At 38.9% G+C, this 25,835-nt stretch overlaps 2 protein-coding genes across 3 annotated transcripts; both read left to right on the forward strand.

The window, feature by feature from the left end:
* Window positions 1-51: 51 nt before the first annotated feature.
* On the forward strand, window positions 52-11,777 carry LOC112561922 (vacuolar protein sorting-associated protein 37B-like). 2 transcript variants are annotated; one of them, XM_025234777.1, is made up of 5 exons: window positions 52-337; window positions 7,848-8,088; window positions 8,308-8,479; window positions 9,250-9,332; window positions 9,747-11,775. In XM_025234777.1, exons 1-5 carry the CDS (start codon window positions 210-212, stop codon window positions 10,035-10,037), a joined length of 915 nt encoding a protein of 304 aa, XP_025090562.1. In that variant the 5' UTR covers window positions 52-209; the 3' UTR covers window positions 10,038-11,775. The 2 variants fall into 2 exon arrangements, with proteins under 2 accessions (XP_025090562.1, XP_025090563.1); XM_025234778.1 differs by lacking the exon at window positions 52-337 and adding an exon at window positions 6,599-6,756 and having other exon boundaries at window positions 9,747-11,777.
* Window positions 11,778-17,298: 5,521 nt separating this feature from the next.
* Window positions 17,299-25,819, forward strand: LOC112562758 (basic salivary proline-rich protein 1-like). Its single transcript, XM_025236230.1, has 7 exons — window positions 17,299-17,357; window positions 17,779-17,866; window positions 21,254-21,289; window positions 21,605-22,617; window positions 23,121-23,973; window positions 24,769-24,871; window positions 25,321-25,819. Exons 4-5 carry the CDS (start codon window positions 21,840-21,842, stop codon window positions 23,606-23,608), a joined length of 1,266 nt encoding a protein of 421 aa, XP_025092015.1. The 5' UTR covers window positions 17,299-17,357; window positions 17,779-17,866; window positions 21,254-21,289; window positions 21,605-21,839; the 3' UTR covers window positions 23,609-23,973; window positions 24,769-24,871; window positions 25,321-25,819.
* The last annotated feature ends 16 nt before the right edge of the window (window positions 25,820-25,835 follow it).

Genomic DNA, 25,835 nt, shown 5'->3' on the forward strand with positions numbered 1-25,835 from the left:
GTCGTTAAGTACAGATTGTTAAAAGTTTTCCTCGAGCTCTTGAAGGGCTACATCCTCTACAGCCCTATGCTACACCAAGATCGTTAGACATGCAAAGGAAAGAAGCTTAGCAGCTGGCCAGACACATCGTATCTCCTTCAGTAACAGTGTCCTCTACCTTCTGTTCATCATCATCCTCTTGGAAAGAAAACTTCTTCGCGTCGACTGCCATGCACTTTCCCTACGGCAGGGGAATGGGGAGGAAAGAAGACATCTGTCACATTGGTCCCCCACTTGCTCCTCCGCCAGGTTTGAACTTCCCACCAGACGGCGGAGTCACGTTGGCTGGCGCACAAAGGTGAGTGTACTTATATCTACTTCATATTAATTGCCAGCATCCTAGTTTTGGACATGATCGTGAATGGGTCAAAAGCCAAAAATTTATTTCCTTCCGTGAACTCGGGTGGACAGTGTGTTCTACGTATTCACACACACATATTATATATATATATGAAAATCAATCTTATTGAATCAAAACCATGGTACGCCGATTAATAATATTTTTAAAATGTTTCTCAAGGTGTTTATGTTGCACATATTTGTGCTGCAACATTGAAGGCCACACGACTAGCCACGTGTATTTAAAGGGGGATTCACAAAAGTTTCACCAGTAAGTACACTTGCCACAAACTATAGCTAACCCCCACGCCCGGTGTTCACTTTTTGCGACTAAGACGCCCAATGCCTGGCCTGGAGGCCTAAAAACTGTTACTTTAAAAAAAAACAAAAAACGAGTTTCGTTCTGTACTTGTTTAAAACGTTTGCATCCTGCCATACTTGTTTATAAAGCGAAAAACCTTGACATCTTTAGTCTACATATTTGTCAAGCAATCTCTGAACAATAACAACAATGAGGGTTGGTGGGGAGGGGAGGCAACTAGAAGCTGAATGAACATTTCGGCCAGCTGACCTCGTACCTCAAACAACTGATTATGTTTCTATTTCAAGAGTCCTGTGTTTAATCACTGGTGCATGTATACTCTAGGGAGACACCGCACTCACCTCATCAAGTGAGCTAACAGAACCACAGGGTCTGTTATCTGTGTATACACAGCATCACATTACATGGGCGAAACCATTTTTTTTAAAGTTGAAATTCCTACATACTTTCTTGTATATATAGAAAAGAAATACTTCAATTTACTAGACTGTCATCTAATTAGAAGCACAACACGATGGGCATACACACACACTAGCTGACGAACACACCCACACAAATTCTTCCTCACTCTTAGTTTTCTTAAATTAGCATTTTTACAAGAATGATTCAATTGTTAAATATCACTTAAACAAAGTAAACTGTGAAAAAAACATAGTGTGTACATGAATATATATGTCAACATTTGTATTGAAAAATTATGTATAATTCCCCTGGTTTGAGATGGTGAATTAAGTAGTTAAGTACATGCTGTTTAAGCTCAGGCTTAGCTTACTCTGTAAACAAAACAAAATAAAGGAGATTGATGCAGGACAGGCAGGAGAAGGGGGGTAAAGTGAGTGTGTATGTGTGTGGGTATGGGTGAGGGATAATAAAAGTGGGGATGGGTGAGCAAGCAAGAGACAAATGTTATCTATATATCTATATATGGAAACAAAGGGACTGTTTTAACAAACAGAATGTCCTGTTCAACAGTGAAAAAAGAACTAAGACTGAAGGTCTCAAATAAAGCAAGACAAACTTGACAAACAGGCTCCCTGCACTTGTGTGAGAAGTATGGGAACCTGTTACAAGTTCAGGCCTGAAGAGGAAAGTGCATGCAGTGCAAGGCCATGGTCTAAACATGCAACAGGCCATTGATGATCTGTCAGGCAGATGTTGGGGTATAAAGAACATGCAGGAGAGTGCGTCCAGAACCATACATTGAAAGGCTTAGCAGGCATGCAACAAAAACACTAGGAGACAGTATTTAAGGTGGCAGCACAAATACACGGTATGAGCACTGCTTCAATAATCATGCAGAAAATGCTAACTGAATATTGGCTTCTTGTAAACAAAGTTGTAAGGTATGTCACACACAAACTGCAAGCAAATGAAACATCGCAAAGATTTTGCTTTTTTGATAACTTCCATTAGGGAATAGAAATAATATTACTGCCAAAATAACAATAAAAAAATAGTGATGTATGCCTCTGACAATGTTATCTTCAAATTTATGCAGATCTGTTGCAATAAAGTGTTGAACATTGAAATGGAACCAGTCCAGTCAAATGTGCTAGATTATGATTAACAAAGTTATGTAGCAGCAGAACTGGAAACTGGTTTACTTAGATACAAAGCAGACAATTAAATATGCCTCCTGCTTCTAATTAGTTGCTCTATCACAATCCTACCACAGATGGCTTTATTATCATTTAACTATAAACTCTTCTCAGTCTTAAAATGTTGACAAACCATCTCATGCATAGGGTTCAAATTTATTACATGCTTCTTCAGCAGTTATCTCCTTTCGAAGTAGCAATAGAAACATCAGTCTAACTACAGACATTTTAATAATTACAATAAAATTAGTGTAGGGTGAGTGTTATGGTAAGATTTTAGAACAGCAAGTCTGGGAACCGGTGATACCAGGGACCAGCATGTCTTACTGCTGACAGATCAACATCCCCTTTTTTGGCTAACGGAAATGTTTTCTTCGACATTGTGATTGCTAATCTCTCACATCATCACTGTTATATTATGCGACCACATATATTTTATCATTACTATATTATGTGACCACATGTATATTACCCTTCCTGTTACAGCCTCATGTTTTAACCAATTAACAAATCTTCTAATAAAAAAGGTAAAAGAAATGACACGGTTTTAATAAGCTAAATCATTTCTCATGCCTACATTAAATGAATAGCCTTAAAACAAATCTGAAAAGCTGTTCATGAAACTTAACAAGGAAATCACCTTAAAAACCAAGTTGTGCAGATGACTTAGCAGCCTGTGAATTGTAAGCTGCTTTATGTCAATACTACCTAATGCTATGAAGGCAAAAGCATTGTGGTACGCAAATGATGCCATTAACAGTAATAGAGAAAAAAAAATTATATTCTTATTTGAGTGGGCATAATTACTGAAAGAGAAACATTTCACCTCTTTTTTCATTATGCATGCATATGCGCTAATACATCATGCATACCCCACAGTTGCTTAATACATCTAGCCAAAACAAAGGGTCTATTCTGCAACATGTTAACACAAAATGGGATACATGTACACACCCATACATTTACTAACACTAATGAATAAACTCAGTGAAATGAATGATAAATGCATGCACAGGGGTTCTGGCACAAGGACAGACTTGAAAGATTTCAAATTCAGTGTAAAGATATTGCTTTTAAAGAAAATGAGCATATCATTTTCAAAACTGAGCAACTGAATTATATAAGCTTTGTCAATTTTTTATGTAGGATTCAGATTTTTGTTCTTTATGTTCAATAGCAATCAGTGCTTGTCTAGGCACTTTGTCTACAAGAAAAGTAAGACGACTAAATACTATACATGTACAACCAAAAACACAAATCCCATGCTTGTGCAAAGTTCATGCTTTGACAGGAGCTATATACAGTGCAAGTTATGATGAGGTCAAAGGGAGGAGGCTAACCTGTCCAGTTTTTACCAACCACTCCTGTGTGTACACGTGATTGTCAAAAGCTGTTTCTGTCTGAATAAAATCAGCAAATTGACAAAGGATGTCAAGCAAAGAAAGGCAGATATAATGGAATACTTGTGGCATTATATGTTTGCACTATGTGAACTAAGATATAGTGATTCAAGTGCATGCATATGCCTATCCTAAGCAAACTCAGAGACTAGACAACAGCTTTTTCCTTATAAGCAAAAATAAATACAGTATATTGCGTTTTATAACTTCTCTCTACTTCTGATTTTTAATAGTGGTATTGATGATTCAGAATTTCCATGTACCATACATATAAAACATCTGTTCAGCAACATAGGTAAGCAAAGCTCTTCTGCAAACAAGGTGTAAATAATGCATACATCAGTGTACAAACTGAAAGCAAGCAATGTAAAGCTTACAGTTAAACACAATGTTAATTGTCTTAAAGGGTCATGGACAGAAAGAGGTGTGTGTGTGTAGGGGGTGGGAGTATCTTTTCTAGTTTTGGAAGGCATTTTCTTACATTTTCTCTTCCTCAAAGTCTCTACCTTTCTGATTCTCTCCCACACTGACCCATTTTCAAAACAAGCAATACTGAGGTGAAAATAGATATTTTTAGCTTTACGTGTTGTATATATCATTGATCTTTACTTATCGAAGCCATTGATTGTAATTCTGTATTACCTGTACAACGTATTTTTCCCGTCGACTGACGGCCCCTCAGCACCCATCGCAGGTACCTCCCCTCGCTGGATCTGGCCGATATTTTTGCCGATGTGTGTCCGGCAGTAGACTTCTTTGTCGCTGCTGCCATTGTCGGTGTTACGATGAAACGTCTGCTGGGTTAGGGGAAGGCCGCAGATTCGACACCGGAAGCACTGCTTGTGGAACAGCACATCTGTGACCAGCAGCTGGTCCTTCGGCTGAACCCGGCGATTGCATCGAAAACATGGGTCGATGGGATCTGGAACCGGAGCGCGATTAAACTTGAATTCGTACAGAGTCGCTTTTTCGTATGTAAAAGAGTAATTATACGATTTGTCCTCGCCAACTTTCTCCACGATCTGAACCTTCGGGCCGTTGTTGTTTGCGGGAGTTGGTGGCATAGTTGCAGCCATGTTGTTGACGCTTGTAATTGTCGTTACAGCTCCTTTCTTTTCGTAATCAACGATCCGAGAACGATACGAAAAACATTACAACGGTCATAGTTCGGAAAGAAGGTCTACATAATAAATCGTATGCATCGAAAGTCCTCGATCACCACATCTAGGAAGAACGCGGATTGTCGGCCTCCATTCGAGAATGAAAACACACCTACGTCATTTCCACCTGGCGGGGAGGGGGGACGGTCGTCTGCAACAAGCTTCTGTCCTCAGGGTGTGCCGCGCAACGAATGAACGATACACTATTTTCAAACGATACAATCCAGAATGGAGGGACCAACATAACCTACTCATATCAAGGAAACGAATAATTTTTTTCAGTCTTGTTGGTAATTATGTCGAGTGGCTTGACCATTAAATTTTGAGCAAATAGCAAAGTTGATATGAATGCAGTTATGCAGGCGACAAAGTAGAGCACCTGGTTTGGGTATTGTATGGTCAGCGGAAGTGTATAGCTACACCCCCATTCATGGCCCATTACAGTGACCCAATTTTCGCGTCGCTCTGCGCGTCGTGTCGCGGCTCTGAGTCTCACCTGCGCGTGAGTCGAATGACGCATTCTTGTCTGGATGAATAGAATGCTAGGTGGTCCCGTTGCCCGCTTATTCACCCCAACGGCGTTTCTGGTAACTGTACTTAATTTCAAATGTACCTCTACAAAATGTCTAATCGAAGAAATAATGTGAAATGAAGCAGATCATGCAGGAATAATTATAACAAAAGACCGTGCATGTCTGCAGCTCTCTGTGTCTACATTTCATAGCAGGAATAATATATTTCTGCAATCCAGATGAAGGGAACAATTAAGAGCGTCGTCTGCATGCATGTCTTTTTGACGAATTTAACATTAATATCTATATCCACATTCCTACCCAAAACATTAGACCGCTTCTCATCAGACTCCCGCATTCTATCGATCCCTCCCACAAAGACAGTCACATATGGACAATTAATTAACGGACGTCCTCCTCGATCTGTGCTGCTATAAGCAGTGGAACTCTCTTCCACATCACATTCGCCACTTTTTAGTACTCCAGGGTTACATTCAAACGCTCTCTGAAAATATGTGTTCATAAAGTACTATCTCTGAATTAGTATTCTTTACTCCCTAGCAATATACTGTCTGTCATGTACAACGCCTTTAACACGTACGTTCTCTTTATATAGTATCTACATCCCTTCATCCATCGCTTTACATTCTACTCTCGTATCTCATCTTTATATTGTTGTGTGCCTATTCGTACCTCACTGTCCACTGGCTGTTATCTTTCATTTATCATTATTGGTCTGAACAAAGAGTACGATATGAATCTTATATAATTATAGTCGTGATGTTGCGCGTTTTAAATTCCCTGATACGATTCGGCGAGGGTTGATCAAGTGATACAGCATTAGGAAACAGGAAATCAAACTGTGGCACAAACATATAGCGCAGATACACGATTCTGTAGTCCAAGCGAGCGTTAATTATGTTTGACGTCGACGGCGTTGCGGGCGGATTCAAGTCCTTATAAAAAGCGGATTTAACGTAAACCCCTGACAAGGCCGGTGGTGCCATTAATTCTTTGAGACAGTACACTTGATGATGGCTTTTATTACACTTGATGATGGCTTTTATTACCCAATAGGCGCATATTTTTACATGTACGCACCAACTTTTCTCTTCAATTCTTTATTCTAAAACAAACAATAACACACTTGACATCAGTTGGGCGATAACAACTCACACAGCAGACAACGCCTCACTTGACCACTCCAAGGGACAGCACTCTGCCCTGAGCGGAAGTCAGCGGGGTTATGTGCCGCTTACTATCAACGAGTGACTAAGTGGGATACGTGTTGCAATGATAGAACCGACGTTTACTTCTAGTGTTGAAGAAACAAAGGCATTAGTAAACTAAATACGGTGTTCAGACTTCCAATACTGATACGTAACGGTAAGTACTACGTTGAAAATGAGGAAATTTCTTCGGTATTAACAGCACCGTTGCTTAGTAAGCTGTCAAAACACTCGAGTGTGTGTTGCTATTGCTATCAGTAGCTAGTTTATATTCTACGAACACCTCTTTGTCATCTAGCATGGAATTCTTCAAAATCTGGGTTTTTCGTTAAGCTACATCATTTACTGTCTTACAAACCTTTGTTAATTTATTCATATCGGTCATGACAAGGTAGCCTTGTAACAGGAAGCTGGATCAAACAAACATTTATTCTATAAGATAACTCAAATAAGAAAGCTAAGATCCTTTTCTAATTTCTTCTAGTGACATTACTTACTGCGTATTATTGTGACATAATCTGTAATAACAAATAGCAGAGAGAGAGAGAGAAGTTAATGTAGTTAATTTCTTGTGACATCTGATGATTTTGATGTACTATAAATCTCACAAAGTTTTCCTCTGGAAATCTCTTCATACCAAAAACAGTTTTAGATTGTCAAGCCCCATTAGCCACGCACTGTTGCCTCTTTTATTCTCAGTAGGAAACTCTTTGATGCTAATTTGCAGTTTACAAGACAACAGTGAGTGCTGCTGGTGATTATAATGATAATCATTATGATCATTGTTTTTCTTTAACATTATTCAGTTTTGTGTAAAATGTAGAATTTATATCACTACATGTAAATGACTTTCTTTAGTAGCATACTTCATTTATTTGATGCTGAGAATTTAAAATATATAGTTTAAAAAAATACAGCCTTTTTATTTTGTTTTGTTTCATATGGTTTCATATGGAAGTATTAATTTTATTTATTAATTAGTCAATATAGCAAATGCCATGCCACATTTTTAACTGGACCAATATTACAACTATGCCTTTATCCTTAAGAAAAAATCTTATTTGTTACAAACGTTCGTTTTGCTTGTCAGAAGACTGAATAGTTCTCTTTCACTCATTTAAGAATATCATTGCAGGAGAAAGATTTATTTCACAAGAGGTAATTAACCTTAGTATACAAGTTATACTTCTTTATTGTATGTTATTTAGAGAGAGCAGTAGGGTTATGTTTTAGTTTTTGTTGTTTCAGTTACAGCACAGGAACCAGCATGTATGGCATTTACAATAACCAGTACTCCAATATCAACTACCATGGACCTTCCTCTCCCTATGGTCATGGACTGGCTTCATCTTCTGGTGGTCCTTCTCCCATGCAGCAGATAGATGAGACAGCAGCTGTAGCTTTGCTCCAACATCTTAGCAAGACTGAACTTCAGAACCTTCTCAATGATGACTCAAAGCTAACAGACATCATTAACGATCTTTCTCAGGTAAAACTAATGTAAGGTGTATGTGTTCATTTTATTTACTGCCTTATTTTAGCTAGGCAAACTCATTGCAGTCCAAACATTCCTTTCATTCGTTTGTTTGATAAATGACAAATGTATTATGTGCATTTTTCTGTGCAGGCATTGAAGCATAATAAACACTTGTTATTGATCTTGCCCAGATTACTTCCATAGATTCTTAATCATTAAATACTATTTTAGGTTCGCAGTCTCCAGTCTGATCACGATGACCTAGTTGCTCGGAACAAGAGCCTGGCAGAGTACAACCTCTCCCAGCAACCTCGCCTGGACAGTCTTAAAACAGAGGTGGCAACATTGTATGAGAGAGCCAACAAACTGAAAACAGAACTTGGAGAAGAAAAATGCAAGCTAGGTACAGTGAAGGGAAAGCAAAAATCAAATTATAATGACATTAGAAGAGTGCTAAAGCTTTATTGAACTGTGTATGAGTACACAATTATATAAGAATGAAACATTTAAGCATTAGGGATGTTATCTAATATAGCTCATTCACAGCACCAGCTGGCCTCAAACCACTTTTCATACACACACAGGCACACAAGGACATACTTCTTTAGGCATCAAATGCACCTTCATGAATATTTATACAAACAGTGCAGAAATGCATACACCTTCACAGCAAACACACAGAGTGTACTTAAGGTGGAAGCTGCTCTGTAATATATAGCTCAACATATTTTGTCTTGGTATGTTTCATAACAGTGTGAGTAAATGTCTTCAAATTCAATTCTTTAATAAATGCACCAGTAGCATTTCATTGCATCAACCCTCCTCTCCCCGACTAAAGACATAATTTAAAAGACTTGAGGAACTTTAAGTGTCGAAGCATTGAATTTATGTGGTAGCTGTCTTTTCAATAAAAAAGTGAAAAAATTCCAATATATTTTCCAAAAATTAATAAATGAGAAACGTTTTTTACTTCATGAAGATGGAAGCTGCTTCTTTGTTTTTATCTTCCCTCCATCAATCTGAGGAGAGTGTGTTTGAAGAACTCACAGTCAGAAGAGTTACTGATTATATTTAAGACACTCTTGGGACCTTTTATATGTTTGTCTTTTAGAGTTCTTTGCACAGTACAAATGATTGTTCTGATCCTTGCAAAATGGATATGAATTCTTGCAGACTCTTTTGCTGGAAGTCAGAAACTGGAAACAATGCATGCACTTCTTCAAACAGAAGCAGCCAAGAGTGAAGAGGAATCTGAGGTAGTTTGGATTATTTTTTGGTTTTGGCTGATGTCCCCTATTTATCGCGATTGAAAGCTAAATTATATTAACAAGCCCTTTGTGCTTATGGGTAAGGGAGGTGACTCCGCAGGATGCAAAGCATAGAAGCTGGGCAATTTTTTGTACATGGCACAAGCACACAGCAGGAATGAAAAAAAAATTGCACATTAGATTGAACTAAAATTTACTGTTAAAGTAATATTAAGCAAGGTAAGGCTGACATTGGAGCATTAATGATATAAAAAAAAAATTGTAGGACCTCGTTAAATGGCTGGTCTTTGTCAACTGAATTCATGTGAAAATTTTACTTTTTTTAACGTAATTTTCAGATAATGGCAGATAATTTGGAAAACTGATTTTCGTCTAAATTAAAAAAATACTTTTTTATTCCAGCTTTTTGTTGAGAGCTTTTACAACAAAAGCCTAAGCGTGGAGGATTTTCTGGCACAGTTTCTACCAGAACGAACAAAAGCGCACCTGCGTCGAGTCAAAGCTGAGAAGATGGGAGAACTGTTAAGAAATGGTGGGCTTTCTGGACATATGCCATCTTCTTGGACTAGCCCAGCTCATGCTCCACTGTTCTCCACACCTTACCCATTGGGGCCTCCTGCAGGAGCTTCTGCGTTTTCTGTTTCAGGAGGTGTCCCTTACATGATGCCTCAACCTAATTTCTACAGACAATGATGCTCTTTGCTGGCATGGACAATTGATATGTGAAAGGCGGTCTTTCATGTTTGATAAATTGTATGTACAGATGGTAAATGTGTATGATTTTTATTTTTAACAAAATTAAACAATGATACATAGCTTTGTTGAATATAGCTTTATTTTATAGAATTTTGCATAGCTTATGATCCATTTAATATAAGTGGATTTTTTAAAGATTAGGGATTAAATTAAGCAAAATACGCCATTATTTAGAAAAGACATAAGTTTAGAGTTTTTATGCCAGAGTTTCAGTTCATGGCAAGATATAGCCAAATACAATTTTCCTGCTGGTGTAAATACTAGGTTGTTAATACATGTTAGTTGGATTTTTTTACATTAAAAAGTGTCATTGTAATAGGGATTTGTGATTTTACATGAAAAGGCTTTTATGCTACCACAGCTAATAGCTACATGGGGTGAACTGTCCTTGCAAAAAAGGTGTGGCCATCAGAAAAATATTTGTATGTATCAATAGTTAATGGCTTCTAGATAGTGCCAAGAAGTATGTGGTGCAATACTGTATATTACTGAAATTGACTCAAATTATTTTATATTTTCAGTTTTGTGAATCAGGAGTATCGCAATCCTGTTCTCACCTTTTTGTGCTGCTCTTGAATTGTAATCTTTTTATTTAATTGCAAAGTCTTTTATGCATTATATCTTTACTTGTAGTTTTTAGGGGGATCTTTTTCTCAGCTCTAAACCTTGTTTTAGTTCAGCCTAAAGATGGAGTTAACAGTTTGCATGTATATGTGTATGTATGTGCCTTCACACATGTGATTGAGTGCATATTTGGCAAAAGGTTACTATGTGTTTATTAGTGATTGTGATGTGAATATAGAAAAAATGCAGACTTTTGTATTCACATTTTCAGTTTATTTTAGGCATGTGCCATCCCACATGAGTAGTACTGATAGTGTATCATAGCATAAGTGCTCACATTCTCTAACAACATGAAAGGTCCAGCCACTGACTTGAATTCTAGTTGAAAAGTATACAAAGTGTACAGAGTTTGAAGCTGTACATAAGGAAGTGTGGAGTGTTTGAATACTACAGCTTGGTACAGAGAGAACACTGTGTTTAATAACAGTACACTGTAGCTACATTCAAGTTCAAATATTAGTCGCATGAACTGCTTGTTTTGCACATAAATTATCTAAAAGGCTCGCAAAATCAAAGAGAATATGAACCATTTTGCTGCAATGACATGTAATCTTTCTAGTGATGTAAATAAAGGGCTGGTTTTATTTATATATATATAATTACACATAATATATACATGATATTTGTAGAATATCCTTATAACTTTAACCCTAAAACACAGACATGACAAGAAAGCTACTGGTTAAACACAGCATTCGTTTGTAATGAGCTTATGTGCTTAATTATGTAAATATCCCTTGCACTTTGCATAGCTGTATTTATGTACATAGATGTGGTATGAACTTTGCTGCTATGGTAGATTTTATTATTGTGTACAAAACAGGATCTGAAATAAAAGTGCTTTAAAGGTTGTAGAGGACAATAAGCTTATGCACAAAAATAGTCAAACACAATGACACACACATACACATGCAAATGTACCCAATCTCACAGGTAAAACTTCATTAGCTAATTGAATCAACAACATAAATGTAGCCAGTATTATATAAAAGACAATGGAAGTAATCATGCATCTAGTAATTTTAAGACAAATAAACTGAGTATTCTAAAAGCGAAGAATTGTGTGGAATTTGTAAGGAGGGAGTGTTGTAGAAGTACATTGTTGGATTTGTTTTTCTTTTATCAGGTTTTGTTTCTGATTATAACAGACATTAAGAGTCTTACAAAACACTTCTTTTAAGTGTTCCAATAGGGACATCAGGGAAATATTTTCAGTGTCCTGCATATTCAGATAAAATTGTTATGACAACCCTACGATAATTCATTTTCTCATAGACACACATTGTGCGCGCAAGTACGCATCCATATGCTTGCATAATGAAGACAAATTTAAAAATGCATTTTGTTAAACAGTGCCGGTCTTCTAATTCCTCCTCCCTCGCATCAGAAAACCTGGATCGACATATACTCATCTTGTACATCATGCAAATCGTACACAGCGCCCTCTGCATGTATATCCGCTTCACTCATGAGTTCACAAGGTTACAATGAATTCGTTTTTTTTTAAAGATTCATGTGTTAACACCATTGATCACAAAAGGTACCGGTTTGAGTAGCGGGAGCTTGGATATCGAAGTTTGTCATTCATATTTGGAAGAAGATTTCCTGTAATCATAAGGCTATAAAAGGTAATAAAGAGACGTGGACAAATGTCTCAAAGAAAAAAATAGTCATCAAAATAATACATTATATATGATACAAAACAAGCAAAAATTAGACACTTTGAAGTACATGGTAAAAAATATGTTAACTATAAAATGAAAGGCTGGAACTGACCGTGTAATAATAGCGACTTCTTATTTTCTTTTTCTGTTTTTTTTTTCTTTTCTTTTTGTGAATAGATGTTTGATCTTTGGTTCTTGCTGATGGATGGTACGGTCTGTACGTGTGACTTATCGCCGCTACCGTCGCGTTTAATATTCATAAATCATGTTCTTGGCGGTTACGACAGGCTCATCACTTTTGTCTAAAGCTCATTGTCACGAAACGAGCCAGACACCCTGACATCAATTTCGATGTCTGATTGGTGGTAGCAGTGGAGGGAGGAACAGGGGAAAAAATAAAACTTTTCTTTTTGTCTTTGAAATGCTTTCTTTTGTCTGTCCGCATGTCCAGGTTATCAAAGGAACAAGTGGATGATCGCGCGAGCCTGTCAATCAAGCTCCCCCGCCCCCTTACAGCTGACGTCTGCTCGGATCTCTTTGTTAGAAGCATCAACTGACAAAAACCGCAGCATTTAAAGCAACTGGCTCCAGGCTCTGTCTTGAGGACACAGCAGCAGTTCCCATCGTTCAGTGTGAAACGCCATCTTCAATATAACAAGCAGTGAGAGGTTTGTTTCCCGTGCGAAGTCTTGTAACCGTCCAGCTTAGCTAACTGCTTCGGATTAACTAACCATTCAGCTAGGGACACGATTGGAACATGGCTGGCACTGGATTCAGTCTTGCAGTTTATATATATATTAGAATAAACTAATAATACGGTGTCTTTTTCAAAAAGTTTTAAACCTCTTTCTTTAATTAAGTTGACAATAAAGATTAGAATAAATTAATATACTGCTTGATGTAGGCTAGCTGGCCCCTGTGAACCAATACCCGCTATAACTAACCAGTCATAGCTAAAACCAGTCTGTACAGTTAGCTAAAATTCTTAGCTATTTATCTAACTGTGGACTTGACCCGCGACTTTCCTTTTCTACCATGTTGCGCGCCATGCCAGTAACATTACAATTATAATATATTCTAAAACTGATGCTTTAGCGAAGAGACAAAAGTATTTTTTTTGTTGTTGCTTTGTGGGAGTCACGGATTTAAATCTCTTCACAATTCTACTTTTTAATTCTTGGAAAATGATAGACTTTTTTGTTTTCCAAGTCAGCTAACGCCATGAGAAACATCATCATCATCGCCGTCTGTCTTCTACCGGTCGTCTGTTCTTTTTATATACGACCAGGTAGGTGGTTTATTCATCTCATTTTATTTTCATGTAAAACACACCCATGCCTCTACTTCAATAGCATAAACATTCTTTGTAAAAATAAAAAAATCGTGAAGAATTGTATATTTACTCTAATTAAGAATGATTAGATATTTGTGAAATCGAAGTTAAATCGAAAGGACACTGATAGTAAATATTTTTTGAAAACTCAATGATAATAAAATTTTAATTAAAAAAATAATTTACTTATACCAAGTGGACTTTTGTTAATTTATAATACTCTAGATCTCAAAATCCGACCAAAAAATTCCTTTCTGTTGGAGAGATACAAATCTTCAAGCAGCAACAGTCAACCTGCGGCGTCCTTTTGGAGTACATAAGCGGTTGTGTTGTAAAATTAACGACAGTAGTACACAAAGAAAACATTTTTTAAAGTTGTAGTTCAGTCATGACAGCCACGATTGATTATTTGCTGTGCATCATTCAGGCTTCCCAACCCCGTTCGTCTGTATTCTTTATTGATATATTTTGTTATGTAAGTTCTGGTCCAGCGTCATCCAGGATGTCCAGTAAGTCCTAGAATAAACTCGTTTGTTAAGGTGCTCCGAGCCTGTCACAGCTACCCGCTATAATCTGATTATTTTGCTCATTATAGGGTATCCCTACGTTGACGATGGTAAGTACACTTATTTCTTTCATCCTATTTCAGCTGCTTTTTTTTCCGCTTGGTGAATGGGTGTTGTAACCAAGTTCGCTGCTTTCGACTAACAGATAGATGTGTGTCTATGAGGGTGCGTGAGGGAGAAAAAGTTGGTTCGTAAGTGCATGATGGACCCTGATTTAGGTTTCCTGAGACCTTCTTTGCCAATGGGACAACTCATTTTGCTTTCCTTTTGTCAGGGTTTGACTATGGCGGGGACTATGACCGCAGGCCGATGGCAGGCGGCTTTTACAGAACTGACGGTGTGTGTGTGCGTGCGAGTGTATGTGTGTGTGTGCGCGAGTGAAAGAGAATGAAAGAGAGATGCATAGAAAGTGTATGTTACGGAATTACCACACTCTAGCACCTGTCATGCAAATCGAACTATTTCTCGAGGAAGCTAGAAATCTATAAAGAAGCTCCAAATATTCCTTCTTAAACATCCTTTCAAACTTTCCATTGAAATGCTAGCATTAATTTTTCATTGACCTGCAATATATTATGGAGTTGTCTTTGCATGGACAGATTACATGGACGGCCATCCGTTGTATGACCGTGACAACGTAGCTGTCTTTCCTGGGTCTTATCATCCTGGTGAGTTGACACCTTTGACCTTTGTCAACGATAGTGAAAAAAGGAGAGGTTGGGGAAGAGGGAGGTGATTTTTCTTGTTGAAAGATGCATCATTATGGAAGCACTTTCAAGTCGCGAGTGTTGACAGCAAACAAATCCATTCATTTGAATGGTCGTGGTAAGCATGCAATCATTCACACACAAACGCGCACACACACGCACGTACACACTAGCAAGCAGATGTAGACATAATTATTTGCATTAAGAATCTAGTAGAGATTATTGCTTGTTTTTGTAATAGAAGTGTGAACATTTATAGGATGCGATTGTGTACTCTCTTTTTTTATTTTTGTCAGGCTTTCACCAAGGGATCCCTTACCCACGTGAGTAATTTTTCACAATTCATCTAGTTTCATCTCTGCGTGGTATGAATCTTGTAAATAAATCGTGGCTACTTTTCAATAACTACAATCACATTAAGTATTAAGAAAACCTTTGTCAATTTGTCAATTGTTTGTATCGCTCTCTACAACTCTAGCAATCGTTTTCTTTTCGTCCCCTAAAAAGTCAACAGTAATACTTCTGTACTGGTTTTTTTTATCAGCTTGCTATCAACTTTCTTAAGATTTTTTTGTTTATTTGTTGAGGGGATGCTTGGATCGCGAATTCAATGATCATTGACCTGTATTTAAGAAGTTGACAATGTTTTGTTTGTTTGTTATTGATTGACAGAACCTTACCATCCGGCACCAAAGCCTTCTGACTACCGTTATCATGGCCGCTGAAAGCAAGTAAAAGTAGCTTCTCTTGCTTTTTGTTTTGTTTCTGTTGTGAGTAGACTTGGGGTGAGCAAAGCTCTGTGTTAGTGAATAGCTTTCACTTTACAGGGTTGCTTGTTTACCATTATCGTCGATTTTAAACACTTTTTTACAATTTTTCCTCTGTCTCAGGTTGTGAAAACATAAAAAGAGAATGGAATGTATAAAGAAGAAAATCTTTGAGTGATCACTAGATATTGCCATTAAATATAGTGCCTAGGATCATTAGGCCCAGAAAGCATTTATAATTGATAATATTGTCTTATTTTGTACTACAGCTATGCTAATGTCTATACCTACATGTATATCATATGCTAAGTCTAAAGAGAGAAGATAGAGAGAGGGAAGGATGGAGAGTTCAGAATGTTTAGCCAGGTCCGCTGCTTGTTTTGGTAACACAAACCGGATTGATGACACGTTACTTTGCTTCACACCTTATTTTTTTATTTTTTCAAAATTTCCGTTATAGGAGTTCGTCCATCTGCGCTGACGTCACAACCTCAAAACTTGTCAGAAGATGGCTGATTTTTAAGAAATTGTGTTGAAATAAAGTAAATCTTTAAACTATTACATCGAGCTGTTGTTGTTTATTTGTTATTGTTTGTGTATTGTTATGTATCTATGCATGCTTTATTTTCTTTTGCTAGTCTATGACAAGTGGAAGGACAATCTAATTTAGGCTCAAACGAAAACAGTGTAAAATATGTGGCAACATCTGCCTTCTCGCAAAAAAAAATAAATAAACAAAAAATAAGAGCAGAAGAACAACAATGTATAAATTTTCCCGCGTGAAGCGAGCTCAATGGTCTTCTTATAACTTTACATCACCCCGACCATCAACCCCACCCTTCATTCTTCACACTCCTTCATACAATCGATGTTAATAATGAGTATTTAAAATGTGTTTCTTTATTTAGTTATTATTCGCAACTTCCGTTTCATACCTGTCCTCGAGGTGGCTTTGCTTTAGCTAGATTGAGGACAGATTCTATTCCCGTGAACGGCAAAACATTTGAAATACAACTGTTACCTGTAAAGACTATTTTCAGTTCATTTCCACTCTAACATAACTGGTTTATATGCCCTGTGTGAGTATGACGACCTTTGTACTTTGTGTTTTGAATTTTTCGGTTTTGTCCTCTGGACGGGTTCCTGAATCATTTATAGAGTCATCTGGTTTAGCTTTTCATATAAAGAGTTATATTTTAAATATTATTTAAGTTTTCTAGGTATTAAAATTGTTGACGGCGTTGCAAACATAAACCCTTACTGATAATGTCAACGAAGCTTCCGACAGGACCCTCAGAAGATCTCGATGGAATGTTGTTTCATTGAAACCTGATTCTGCTGAAACTCCAAATGAAGCAGAGATGGATTTTGAAGGGTCGTGGGTTATAATGTGATGGGCAAGGGCCAGCAAACACTTAAGGGATCCAGGAAGTTGGAGGCGTGCGATTTGCTGCAGGTTCGTCACACTCCAGCAGTTTTCCCAAGCTACGTAGCCTATCTGTCACACATGATTGATTCCATCACATGCTGAGTACCAGCACCTGCAGTATATAAAGACGGTCCACTAAATTAATGAGTCTGACATCATCCATCAAGGTAAGGAGTATTTTCCCTTTATGAATCAGTGAAACCTGCCGCAAATACACGTATTACACTCATATTCCTCTTCAAAAACTATAGTTTGTAACTTGAGTAAATATCAGAATAATTTGTAAGTGTAGTTGGTTCTTTGTTCTTTCTTTCTCTTTCTTTCTTTCTTTTTTTACTTTCTTTGTCTTAGCACTTCTTTCTAGTCAGCGATTAAGCCATAAAGAAATCAGCAATTACAAAACAAAGTATCCAGCAATTAAGCCTCAGAGTACTCAGCGATTGAAGCAGAAAACATCAGTATTACAGAAATTTAAAACATCTTTCACGGAAGTTTAGAACAAACACAATTTTAAAAAATGATGAACGCATTGTTTACAATTTTGCACTAAAAGGTTAGTTTAAAGTAAACGTTTGTTAAATTATTCAGATGAGAGGTTTGACAACAGTCTGTGTGCTTTTGCTTGTCGGGGCGAGCTACTGTATGCCCCGAGTCGCCCGAGAAGCACCTGTAGCAGGTAAGTTGATGTGGACCTCTATCACCGTTAGTTGTGCATCTCAAGTATGTGACAGACATGATGACCAGCTTTAGAAAGTAATATATTATCTTGAAAGTTTTGACCTACAATCATCTCTAACATTTCTGTGACGTATGGTGACCTCTGACACGTTTGTAATTATTAAGTTCTTTTGCTCATGATGATCTCTCACACATTTAAAAATTTCCCCACAACGAGTGTCCCTACAAAGTAAAACATATGCTGTCGATTATTTGTTGTTTTTTCGTGACATATAGACGATTAAATGTCCTTGTTTAGTATAAACTGTGTTGATACAAACTGACATATGGTGCAAATCCGTTAGTGTTAAACTACTCTAACCGGAACCTTTGGTACAAGCTGTGATGGTAGAAAATACATTGCAATGAGTTTTTCTGGTATAGAGGCATTTAAAAATAATGTTTGCCTCTAAAACTGAAAGTTATGTTAACCTGTAGAAAATTCAGTTGTACTAAAACTCTGCACACACACAGCACGCGCACATACACACATGAGCGCATACACACACTTTCTTGGGTTGTACTATCATATTGTTTGTACTATCATATTGTTTGTCCTATCATATGTTCAACTGTTCTGGCAACAGAAAAAAAAACAATTAGAAGCTATGAAATTAGGGCTAGGCTAACAAAAAATTAAACCTAGTAGAAAGGAAGGTAGGACTGCAAATCAACATCGAATTGGAGAATTTCGTAAACTTAGGTTGATTATTTGCTTCAAGTATCAGCGTTAAATGCGACAGAAAAGAAAGAAAGACTGAAATATGAAAACAGAAGTGCACAGTGGTGAAATGAGAGTGTTTGGAGAGTGGCTACAATATTTATGGCAGAACGAGTTAACAAACCTGCAGTGCAAGGACAGGATATAGATGGCAGTCATAGTGGGCCTCGGTGGAAAATTCCGATAACAAGCTCATTTTACAACAAATAATAATAATATGGCTAAAAGATATATAGATGAATAACTTAAACATGATGCAACTATTTAAATTCATCAGCTAGTGAATTTTAATACATTTAGATTGCACTTTCCAAGAAACAGTAACAAAGGGTGAGCACAGAAATATATAATGAAACTCATCCCCTACCTCATCTAGATTACACAACGGACATGTGTTTAAATATACAGTGATACCTCGGTTCTCGAACGCCTTGGTTTTCGACCAAATTGGTATTCGACCAGGAAATTCGAGAAAATTTTGTCTTGGAATCCGAACAAATATTTGGAACTCGAACATCCGAACGTCCGAGATGAGCCGAGTTTGAGCCGAATGGCGTTCATGGGCCCAGTGTGAGTCAGTGTGATCAGCGTTTTTGTGGAGAGTCATGAAATGTGTGCAAAATGGGCAGAAATCGCAAATTTGAACAACATCACCCTGATAAAGTGGTAGCAAATAGAGCAGTTAACATTTTTAATGACAATGTTATGTCCACTTTCCGCAAAATTTTGCAAAGGAGAAAAAACAGCAAACAATTGACAAATTCTTCCGTAAAGAAATCAGACAAGCAACTGCAGAGCAAGATTCTGATTCTCCTCAGCAAAAGATACAGAGAACAGAAACACCCGAAGAGCAGTTACCCTCTGTTTTATTGAAGAGGACTCCCTTCAATACAATAACCATCCCCCTTCCCTCCTCCCTCCACATTCACATAAAGTTTGGTACAGGTACAGTAAATGAAACACAATTTACTGTATACATTTTATTTATTTTTTTTTGTTTTATAAATACACTCTTATTTCTTGTTGAGACTCATGTTTTTCTACATATTATATACAAATTAGGCCAGTAAATAGGCATTTTCTGGGGCTTGGAACGAATTAATCCAGTTTCCATTATTTCCTATGGGTTTCATTGCTTCGGTTCTCGAACAATTTGGTTCTCGACCGTCCTCCCGGAACGAATTATGTTCGAGAACCGAGGTATCACTGTATAGATATATCACTGTATCTTACTTGCTGAATAGGGAATTTAGGACAGCTTAACCTCAATTTTATTAATACGATCTAAGAGCAGGAGACACATTTATTTAGTAATTTTCTAAAGCAAAATATTCTTTAAACATATTGTAAAGCAGTGAAGATCTTATATATATTGTTTCTGTTTTTGAATAGAAGATTTGAAGTAGGATGGCAAGTAGTGATGGAGGATGTGATGGAGGGTGGGTGCGGGGAGGACATGGAGTGCGTTGTGGATTGATCTCAGTGCCAGGGGTGATTTTTATGGATGAGTCGCTGACGTGTCGTGTCCAGTATTTATCGGCAATACTGCAATCCGTCATGCGCAGAAATGGTTGTAAACTGACTGAATGATTGACGACACATCGTGCAGACGGCCGAGTGGCTGCCACGTCAGCTGCTGACGTTTGACGACCTTTTTATCGCCTGATGTCGTCGTCAGCCTTCTTCAGCTGCCAGCAATAATTATCCTCCATCATCTGAAACTTAAAGCCCTCGGCGGCATTTTGAAAGGGTTTCTGTCACTGCCCGGCCTGAGTAGCACAGACAACTAATTGCTGGTTAATTCAACTTCATAGTCAGGATGTACGTGTACCCAGAAGTTTAGTGTACCCAGTCGGGGTGAATTTGCCACCAAAAGTTACTGGCTGAAATGCTGTGTTGATGACAGCTGAACATTTTATCCCCTCTCTAATATATCCCAGATAATTTTCTCCCACATAGGTAAATATTGCGAAAATAAATTTGACACATTTGATGGTTCTTCTTCTTCATATTATTTTTCCTTTTCACCCCCAGTGGTCCAAACCTTTTTTTAAACATTTATTTTATTTAATTGATTTTGTTTTTGACTAAAAATAAAGTAATATTTTTGTTGTGTAACATTTGAACGTGAATGTCGTTTGGTCAGGGTAGATAAAAAAATGACTTTCAGTTTTTCAAATGTTTTTCTTTTACTTTGAGTCTTCACTGTTGTGATCTGAAGTGACAACGCATGCGCGGTCTCAGTTTTATCGGACCTAGTACTGAGCCGTTTGATTAGATAATTTCAAGTACTCATTAGATACGGAATCAAGAGTTTGTCGGCTTAATTTTAAGCGCCCACTCACTACACCAACAAGGGCAATTAATCTGATGGGGACAACAGACAAGAAAACGAGCAAAGGGAGATTAGCATGAACAAATACACTTTATCGTGACGTACACAACATATTATCAAATACACGTTTTGATAAAATGTACAACGTATTATCAAATACACTTTGTAATAAAATGTACAATGTATTAACAAATACACTTTCTCGTGAAGAACACAATATTTATTATTAAAGACACTTTATCGTAACATGTGCATCGTGTTATCACTTTTGTTCGCTCTGTCTATCTTAGCACCTGGTGGAAAGGAGAATGCTGATCCCAAGCTTGGTAAGTCTGTGTTAAATACATATATCCAAGCGTGTGTGTGTGTGTGTGTGTGCGTGTGCGTGTGCGTGTGCGTGTGCGCGTGCGTGTATTTGTGCGCACATGCTTTCATGTGCGTATCTGTGTGCATTTATTGATGAAGACAACAACGACGACAATGAATATACTGTTGACAACCACGGTGATGAAAACTATGACAATGCCGGTTACGAAGACGATGAAACCAACAACATAATCGACGACGATGACTAAGAAGATGATGACAATGACGACGACAATGATGAGACTTCAGCAAAGGGACCTTGTTTCCTCCCACAGCGCGTCCTCTGCCCATGGCCGGTGGCAGCGCACAAACGAACGGACTGGTGCCACCACCACCACAGACACCTGTTGGCTTCAGCGGCCTGCCGCCAGTGCCCCCCACTGGTGCCCTGCCCCCTTCCGTCTCCCCTCTGCAGGGCAGCAACGTCCCCTCTCCAGTCTCAACCAGGCGGGCAGCAAGGACAGCGAGTCAAAGGTCGATCCTGCCAATCCCCGTCCTAACTTAGGAGCCATGGGCCGGTTTGGTCTCTTCGGTCAACCGGATCAGATGCCACCGATGGGACAGAGGGGTCCAATGGGACAGATGGGACAGATGGGACCTATGGGACAGATTCCATTGAGAGACGGGTCTGCTAGCGGTCTAAATGGACCTATGATGTTTCCAGCTGGTCAAATGTCTCAAGCAGAAACTAAGCCATCTATGGGGCAGTTTTCTCCTATTGGACAGATGCCCTCTAGGGGACAATTCCCTTCTCTGGAGCAGCTGTCTCAAAATGGACAGCTACCTTCAATGGGACGGCTTCCTCAAATGCCTCCTATGGGACAGTTCTCTCCAACAGGACAGCTGCCACAAGGGGGACAGATGCCACCTATGGGACAATTTTCTCAGATGGGACAGTTCTCTCCGATGGGACAGCTGCCACCAGGGGGACAGATGCCACCGATGGGACAATTTTCTCAGATGGGACAGCTGCCACCAGGGGGACAGATGCCACCGATGGGACAATTTTCTCCAATGGGACAGATGCCACCTATGGGACAGTTTTCTCCAGTGGGACAGCTGCCACCAGGTGGACAGATGCCACCTATGGGACAGTTTTCTTCAATGGAACAAATACCAACAATGATGCCGATGATGAATAGTCCACAATCAAAAGACCAGACCTCCCCGTTCGCCACTACTGCTGCACCAGAGGAGGCTGGGTCAGCGTCGGGAACTGAGGCGGCGAAGGATTCCTCCGCAAATGATCCAAGCTCTGCATTCCAGTCTTTCATGTCCAGAAAGAACAGTGAGTTGAAAGCATGCACTCGTACCTCTCAAGGCTCTGTAATATTTTAATGACAGGAAGTTCTTTTAACAAATATCTACATTTGAGAACGAGAAAGTTTGTTTCAATTGTGGAGAGAAAGAATGGACGGAAGAACAAATTTGTAATGGAAGGATATGTGCAACAGCAGGGGAATAGAATAAACTACCATTTGTCAAATTATTGAAGATGAGCGTGTGAATTTTTTAGTTCTTCTAATGTTTCCATTAACTTTTCGTAAGACATTAGCTCGCTGGATGCAACCCTCTAGCAGTGGTATAGTTAGTTGTGGGAGTAACAGCAGTAATACTGGTTGATCGTAGGAGCATCAGCAGAGGTGAGAGGGAGCAGCAGTATGGTGTTCAAAATATTCTTATTTACCCTTAAGCCAGCCATGTTTAATTGTGAATCTTTTCTACAAGTAGCATTGTCATTGTTTCATCGGATCTTCCTTCATTATCTTCATGTTTTCCCCCTGTGTTCAGCTGGATTTGTTCCTTCCCAGTTCGACTCTTCCTCCACCGAAGGTGTCCCTCCCTTCGCTCATCCTCAGTCTAGGCTTGGAGGCAGTTCCTCTGTTGGAATGACGGCGGAAGGACCTCAGACAGGCATCCCACCTCAGTTGCAGATGCTGCTGGCCCAGGCACAGATGCAGGGCATTCCACCTCAGATTCTCCTTCAGCAGCTACAGATGCAGAGAATGGCGGCTCAAATGCAACCAACATCGCAGATGTCGGGCCAGATGACAGACATGCCATCCACACAGCAGATACCGAGTCAGAATCCTCTGACATCAGGCATGATGTCTCCGTCGTTGCCGGGCCAGATGCAAGGCATGCCACCGGCCATGCAAGGGCCAGGACAGAATCCTATGATGTCAGGCATGCCACCGGCCATGCAAGTGCCAGGACAGAATCCTTTTATGCCAGGCATGCCACCGGCTATGCAAGTGCCAGGACAGAATCCTTTCTGATGCCAGGCATGCCATCTCCCATTCAGCCACCAGGTCAGATCCCTGACATTTCACCCTCAACACAGATGCCAAGTCAGCTGAATCCGCAGGACCTGATGCGGTTGCAGGGTATGTCACCTCAAATGGAGCCGATGAACATGGCCATGCAGCAGGCTCAAGGCTCCCAAATGCCTCCCTTTATGACCGGCAATGGCTTGCCTCCGCAAGATGTACCGACCGAAAAACCAGCTGCTGAAGCGAACCCCATGCCTTCGCCGTTCGGTCTGCCCTCTGAAGCCCAACCGGCCAGAACCAGAGTCCGATCAACCTCACGGCCAACAGCGAACAACAGTCGCTCCTGTCCTCCCTGCTACCCGGTCCTGTGCGTGAGTAGCCGTCAGTTACTTGTGTTCCCTCATGCGTCTTACTGTGAAGTGATGGGTTGGGGGATTCAGCTGGATTTGGTAAACTGAATAATTAAATAGATTGTTTTTCAAATTGTCGATGTATGATACTAAAACTCCAGAACAAACGTTTTTTTCATGACCCTCTTAGTATGATGGGACAAGGATAAGTTTTTGACAATCACACTTGGGTCTTGTTTGCACCAACCTTTTTCTTTTTCGAAAGAAAAATTTTAATGATTTAGGGGTATTTTATACATTTTGTTCAAGATGAGCCTTACGATAAGTTCAAATTAACAAATTTTCAGTTGAAGGCGTGAATAGAACACCCAGTAGTGCGCAACACCTTTTTTATCAGGAAAACTGAAGGGTGGCCGTGGAAGTAGATGGTTGAGCTCAGCCATGACCAAAAAAACAAAAAGCAAACAAACAAACAAATACGGTGAACCACTTACAAGAGCTTTCTTACTCCACAGTTTTAGGCCATGTGTCATTTGGCGATCAGGTTTGTTTATTAACGAATAAAAATACTTCAGTGTCTGGTAGTAATACGTACATCAACACTTTTTTAGTGTTACATAGCAAACTGATTTTTCAGTCAAAAAGAACCTTTGATCATGGTTCAAGAGAAATCTGACGAAAAAATGGATATACCCATCTCAACGGGTATAAAAATATCTCAAAGATTGAGTAAAATCTGCGAGTAAGAATTCGTGGCTAACAGCGCTCGTTACAAGTGTGTGAGGAGTTGTCAGCTGTTCTGATGGTGTTTTGCAGAGGTGAGGATGACATCAATCCAGGATATGATGGCTTTCGAGGACAAAATGCAGAGAGTCAGAAGGAGGCTGCTCAAGAGCTTCTACACCGATCTCGCCGCATAGTGAGTTTTTCTTTCTAAAATAATAACATTACCTTTTTTTCTGAACTCTGTCTTCTTCTAAAGCCAAGTGCAATATTTTATTGAAGTTTAAAGGTAGACTTTGCCAATTTAACTGAAGGTTTATAGGGGGGGGGGGGAGAGATAAAAATAGAAGGGGAGCGCAAAGAAACTTTATGACTATTTCGGAATAAATAAAGTGTGCTAAAATGATGACAGTTAATCAGTTAATTTTATTAAAATGAAGGGAAAATCTCAGAAATAACAGAAAAGCAAAAGTCATTGGGTCAGGAAGGGTCAGAAAAGTAATATTAAATTTATTGAAAAACTTTTAAGTGATGGAATACCCATCTTGTTTTGTTTTCCTTTTAATTGGCAGGATACTGTCTAAAATATTATTTAGAACCTGTAGAAGGGATTAATTACTAAACGCCATCGTCTTCTTGTCTCAGCCAAACCCTGGCGCAGTACATCCAGCAGCGGATGGTCCTGAAGCTGGCCCTGCTGCACTTGATGGAGACTCGCATGGCCATGCCCATCCGGGGCTCTCTGGCCATGGCCTTGACCTCTTCCATGTCAATGGCGCCCAAGTCTGCGTAACTCTTCCAACCCCAAGCTTTACTTCTTACTTCCCCTGCCGGGCTACACAGAACCTCGTGGGTTGGTAGCGACCGACAGAAGTCACAATCTTCTTTGTTGAAAAAATAAGATGAAGCTAAGATTAGATAAATTAAATATTTCTGAAATAATTTTCACATGTAGAAAGCTTCTTTCGAAAAAGGTTCAGGCTTGACAAAATTAACCTGTGATTAGCATCGCTTTTATCTCTGTTGGCATTAGGGTGTTGCTTCTCAGTGACAGAGTATGTGTACAATAATGAACCTCTTTAAATAATAACAACAACTATGAATAAAGGTGTAGATCTTAAACAATAAACACTGAATGGCAGGATTTCAATTCTCTTTTG

The sequence above is a fragment of the Pomacea canaliculata genome, linkage group LG4 (genome assembly GCF_003073045.1).
Source record: "Pomacea canaliculata isolate SZHN2017 linkage group LG4, ASM307304v1, whole genome shotgun sequence".
NCBI classification, from domain to species: domain Eukaryota; kingdom Metazoa; phylum Mollusca; class Gastropoda; order Architaenioglossa; family Ampullariidae; genus Pomacea; species Pomacea canaliculata.